At 43.8% G+C, this 5,737-nt stretch overlaps 1 protein-coding gene across 1 annotated transcript; it reads right to left on the bottom strand.

Annotated features, from left to right (window-relative positions):
- Positions 1-479: 479 nt before the first annotated feature.
- Positions 480-4,645, bottom strand: LOC125943405 (adult-specific rigid cuticular protein 15.7-like). The gene is made up of 2 exons (XM_049662699.1): positions 4,529-4,645; positions 480-1,501 (listed from the first exon to the last, which is right to left on the bottom strand). Exons 1-2 carry the CDS (start codon positions 4,643-4,645, stop codon positions 1,049-1,051), a joined length of 570 nt encoding a protein of 189 aa, XP_049518656.1. The 3' UTR covers positions 480-1,048.
- Positions 4,646-5,737: the final 1,092 nt, after the last annotated feature.

Here is a 5,737-nt window from a genome sequence, read left to right as displayed (position 1 = left end):
TTTATTGATGCTAGGCGCTGAGTTGTGCCGTGAAATAATATAATGATAATTATGATGACGTAGACAGAACATGTTTTCTTATACAATCAATACGCTACTTCTGGAAGTCCTCCTCAGGGCGGGCATTGCCAAATACACATCAAAAAGGTAACATGTTTTGCTGCATTGCGTATTGCTGCCGTAAATGGCAATAAACAAGAACGGTTAAGCAGCGCGAGTGTTAGAGGAACGTGACGACAAGAAACAGCATATTACATTTTGAAATATACACATTTCGAATACACTTTCATATGAATTGTATTTTACATCGATAATAAGGGAAGCCAGCTATCTAATTCCCACACTTAGACGGTCCGTTATAGACAGCGGACTATTCCTACGTTTCATGCTACATGGTCAGCATTATGTTGTAGTGATGGGTGGCTGTTTAAATTTTACATCAGATTCTTTAACCAACGTGCCAAACTGCGCTTGTTGTTTCACCTTGGACCATCAGCCGATAGGCCGCACAGTTGCAACCTGTGCCAAATGGCACGGATGATGGGCACAGAACGTCCGAACACCCCAGTTCTGATGGCAACCAACGGCAGCCAAAGAAATGGTTTTTACTTCTTGGCGTTGGCTTTCGTAAGCTACTTTCTGTTTCGAAGTTGCAAGTTGGTGCCTTCTCAGGCTCGCTGTTGCACGTAGAGCAGGCTATTCATATAAAACTTTACATCAATGGTGGCGCTACACTGCACTCGCTTGTCATTTTCGCTTTTGATATCGGAGTAGCTGGGGATCCGACTTTGCATGCTGATGTCTCCTTTGTTAAGCTTCAAACATTCTTATGGCATACCGTGAAATAAATATTTGGTTGAGGCTACAAAATGCACAGGAAGCCTGTTGCTTATGCAATGACTTGTTTGTAGCATATATTTCTGCTGTGCGATAGACTAGACATAGATGCTTTGAAAAAAAAAAACGGGTTTTCTGTGTTAAGGAGAAGGAATTTCATGATGAGACGTCAGGAAGTGCGGTCGCATGGGGAGTCTTCATTTCAAGGCTACTAGTAGTAGTAATCCGAGTTCGGCTCTGGATTCGCAAAGCCGATGTGATCGGTATCAACCTCAGGCAGCCTTTGCTGATGATATTTTGAAGGGGCAGGTACGCCGTTCCGGAGGCCGTAACGTCCGCCATATTCTTTTGCGAGGCCTGCATACCAAATGTTTTCGGCAGCTATTGAATGTTGGGGTGCCTTAACAGGAAGAATTTTGATGGGAGCAGCGTTGAAGACGGCGTCAGCAGAGTCCATAGGGGCGGTACCGGGTTCGTTTGTGTTCACCACAGTGCGGAAGCCGTATTTGTCTGCGATGTAGTTCACGTGGCGGAAGATCCCGTTGACATTTCGGTATCCGTACGCGCCCGTCTTGGTGTTCTGCGTGTCGGCCCTTTCGATCCGATATTGCTGGTTGCCCTCGTGGTCGGCAATGTTGTAGTCAAACTTGTATTTTCTCGCAGTCTGCAAACAAATATGAAATCAACGTTGAGTAGTCAAAAATCGGAGGACGCTTAAGCTTCGCCTTTAAGATTGGAAAGCGAGAGCATTCAAATATCCCTGACTGCTTCTCACGCTTCCCGGCAACTGGAGCTTAAGTAACCGTAATGTTTGCCGGGAAACGCTGCTGGCAAACGCTATGCCGAAGGCTAGTTTTATGGTAGAAACGCGGTCTCTGGCGTGGGCCGTTACCGCAGGGCGTGCACAGCCGCGTCAAAAAATTACACAATTTTCAGGTTTATGTCATTCTATCGCACTTTAATGCTTCAGCATGAAAATATTTAACATAAAAGACATGTGCTGTCGGTGTTTTTTTGCTTCATGACATTTGTTTGTGGCCTGTCATTCTCCAAATTCAGGAGGAAGAACTTTGTCAAGAATGTAAGACAAGGTATGAGCAACTATAGTAATAAAATGGTGTGACCACATATACACCGCATGTCATATAGCAAGGCCTAGAGTATACACATACCTACATATATACCAGATTTTTTGCTCACGGGACGACGGCGCCGACGCCGACACCGAATTTTCTGCGACACGCGGCCCTTAACGATATCGCGTTAAAAAGTGACGGTTACTTTGAATTGTTTTGCGCCGCCTGCTTTCGTGGCTGACTTTGTGACCAGGGAGTGGAGGGGCTAGTCAAGCTGCTAAAATGCAGCTTTATGCCTACTACCCTCATCATTTAGGTAGATTCTGTTCTGTGCTGATGTACAGTCGTGAGCAAAAGTATACGGACCAGGGGTTGTGCGAAAAAGCAGATTTTTTCATCTGCCTATGAACGCAACTTGAAATTGAGAACTGCAGTCTAAAGTTGGCGTTGCGAACTTTTCAGTGTACTCATTATTTCCAATTTATGCTTGTTAATTACGAAGAAATGCCATTTTCCGGCGACCCTATAGTCCGTACACTTTTTCTCACGACTGTACTAATGTAATAAAATTAAATCAAAATCGTAAATATCAAAAAAGTGATTTAATCCAATTATTATGGATAGCGTAGCCGAATGTCTGCATCTGGTTTTGTAATAAAGCTGAGTAAATAGACCTGCCTGACTTCTAAGCAGAACTGCTGCAACGTCAATAGGACCATTGCCCAAAATACTTCAGGTGTCGCCCGGTAAGAGAGCGAAATTTCTTTTTGACTCAAATGGACCACAGAACCCGAAGCCTGAAATGTTGTGTCATACCATTAAGGTTTCTGAAACGTTGAACCATTGTTTCTCTTTTCCGGCTGAATAGGATGCGTATGCACAATTTGCTAATTTGCAAATTTGCCAATGACGGTTGCTTTAGCGAAAGGCTTCACGAAATTTTCATAATTATATGTTTTTAACACGCACATAAACCTGAAATTTTTTTTCCACCTGTATGCCACGGCCACGTCCCGCAATCTAACTGAAAGCCTCGACATCCGTAGAAGAACTGCACAGTGTCTAAATCAACACGGCACTTTTTTTCTCAAGTCTTCTGTGCAAGAGCAATCATTTAGCTATACCTGCTTCTAAATTTCACTTCATTTCTGTGTGATAAGGATTACAGCAGCCGCGATAGGTGTAATGCAGCGTGTGCTTGTCAGGCCACTTGTGACACTCAAATGTAGGAGGTGAGTCGCGCAACATGCCTGGGCACTATGTTTCTAGAATTATTGTATGCTAAGTAATATTCCCCACACTATTTACTTCGCATAGATTTCACGACTGAAGACCATTTCAAGAGGTGGTGCACTTGTCTGATTTTAAGGATTTAGGACTCAGTCTACTGCCGGAAGTAACAAAGCGGTATTTCGCATAAACAGGAAATACTGAAGCGTCGTATCGAAAACGGCAGTTGTGCCGAATTCAATGCTGTTCGTGTAAACCCTAGATGTTCACAGCTAAATTGTTCTAAAATACGAACAATTTACAGTTTAAAGCTTTAGACTTTCACTGTTGCTTGTTCCAAGATGCTGCGATTGCAAACGGCGCCGGCAATTCCTTTTCTCGTACAATACATATGTCAGCAAAACGCTACAAACGTTTTCAGCGATGAGCGTCGTAACCACTAGATTATACAACCACGCCTTTGAGCGATGATAAGAGAAATAAGTACATTGACATCATGTCTTGAGTTCAAATGCATACACATAAACACAAATGCTCCTGGGCAGTACACAAAACGCCGATGTTCCACTGGTGGTACACCTGAAGCCCCACGTGAGCGGCTATTTTCGAATGCAGCGCTGCCGAAACGCATACAACAGCCAAATGTACAGTTGTAAGCAGAAGAAACAAAAAATCGTGAATATGATGCAATTCCAGAAATTAAACGTGTACGGCCACAGCGTGACAGCTTTTAGAGAGAAGAGTTTAAATAATCACGATTAGTAACTTAAGTTGTTACCCATTCTTCATGAAAACGTTCTAATGCGCGTGCAGCAGTGCCGGTCTTTATAATCAGCTTTGCGAATCACGTATTGGAGTTTCGCTGTATTGATTTATTTATTTACAGATCGGCCCTTTGAGAAGGCTATTCAATAAAGATTTTCCTAATAATATTCGCCTCTAGGCAAGAGCATGTAGCATCACTGGCAGCCTGTTATAGTTTAGTGTATAACAATGGCAGCCTCTTCCCAATTATGGGCCTCGCAATGCAACACGGACATAAGCTTTCATTTTCTGTAATAATACTGCTGATGACGCACGCGGCTGACACTTATTATCGTTATTGCGAATGCCTGTAGAGTTAAACACATTGTTTTTTTTCAAGAAACTCTAGTTAAATGTCGAAGAAAGCTCGGTTCCTGTCTGGCATGCCGTTGGCCCAAACATCTAATTCAGTATGCCCTTAAATACAAGCCGCTTTATTAAAACACTTCATAGAATTATGATCGACAGAGCCTATAATAAATCATTCTTGTCCAATGCAGGCGAACTGTAAGCGCTGTATGCTAATGTAAGAAAGCTGATGAAGGAGAAAAAGCACATTCATTACACAGCTAATCCCTTACCTTTGATGAACTCCGTCTATGTGTAAGAGGCAACTCAGGTACATCGTAATATTCATAGTCGGGAGATGGCAGTTGACGGAGGCCATAGACGCCAATGGATTCAGTTGCCAAGGCCATCATTATAACCTGCGGCAAGCAAAATAACTTGCACTACCTTTTTTCTAATAATGGCAGCGGGTGCTGTGGTTTTTAGAAGTATTCACTTCGTGTTTTATAAAGCATGCACTGCCAACCTCTCTGCCTGTTGAGAGGTTGGTAGTAGCCGATCAAGGTTTGTGTCCAACAAAGCGCGTGCTACAAGAAGCGTGCTACGTGCTTCGAAATAGTTATTTTAGTACAGTATGTATAACTCAGGAGAAATTTTTTGTACGAATATATTTTCGTGGACTGATTATCCCTTCTAATCTCGCCATAATAAAATGAATATATATATATATATATATATATATATTGTGAGCGCAACACATGCCTGACTTTCATCTTCACCATCTCCGTATACATCGCTCCCAGGAGTGCGATTTCGATGTCACCTACAGGTCTGGCAAGAAGCATCAGGACGCCGATGCTCTATCGCGTTACCCTCTGCCGAACCTTGATGACTCACCATTGCCTCTTCGTACTAGCGTACACGTCTAGTCCTCATCGCAGCACTCGATTGGTTAAGACGCGACAGCCCATCTGTCCTTGTGTCCCACCAACGTGACGACCCCTACTGCCGAACTATTCTTGAACGCATCGACTTCGTCGACAACTTAACCAATTCAAGCTGCACGGTTCGGCTTTACATCGCTACATTTATCACGTCGATGGCGACAATTGGGTTCCGATAATACGGCGTTCTCTGCAACGTCAAGTTCTGGAAGCCTTTCACGATCATCCGACGGCCGATCATCTAGACTACCACAAGAATTACGACAGAATACGAAGTCGCTGCTCCTAGCCAGGCCTCTTTTCGGCCGTTGCGAAGTACGTCGCATCCCCCGTTTATTTTCAAAGCCGCAAACGACAGAAAACAGCTCCTTCTGGCATTTTTCAACCTCTTCCTTGTCCCGCTTCGCCTTTCGAACTCGTTGGAATAGACTTGTACGACCCTCTTCCCACGACCTCAATAGGAAGTCGTTGGATTGTGACGGTCATTGACCATTTAACACGCTACGGGGAAAGTGCCTCTCTACAAGCGGGGACAGCCGCTGAAGTCGCCGCCATGGA

Source organism: Dermacentor silvarum, chromosome 2 (assembly GCF_013339745.2).
Source record: "Dermacentor silvarum isolate Dsil-2018 chromosome 2, BIME_Dsil_1.4, whole genome shotgun sequence".
NCBI classification, from domain to species: Eukaryota; Metazoa; Arthropoda; class Arachnida; order Ixodida; family Ixodidae; genus Dermacentor; species Dermacentor silvarum.
This window is presented reverse-complemented; position numbering and strand designations above follow the sequence as displayed.

What these genes read in the sequence shown, in the direction of transcription:
- LOC125943405 (XM_049662699.1), bottom strand. Translation starts at nt 4,645, where the DNA reads ATGGCCTTGGCAACTGAATCCATTGGCGTCTATGGCCTCCGTCAACTG. An exon ending in ATAGACGGAGTTCATCAAAG is followed by an intron (nt 1,502 to 4,528) that starts GTAAGGGATTAG and finishes ATTTGTTTGCAG; the next exon opens with ACTGCGAGAAAATACAAGTT.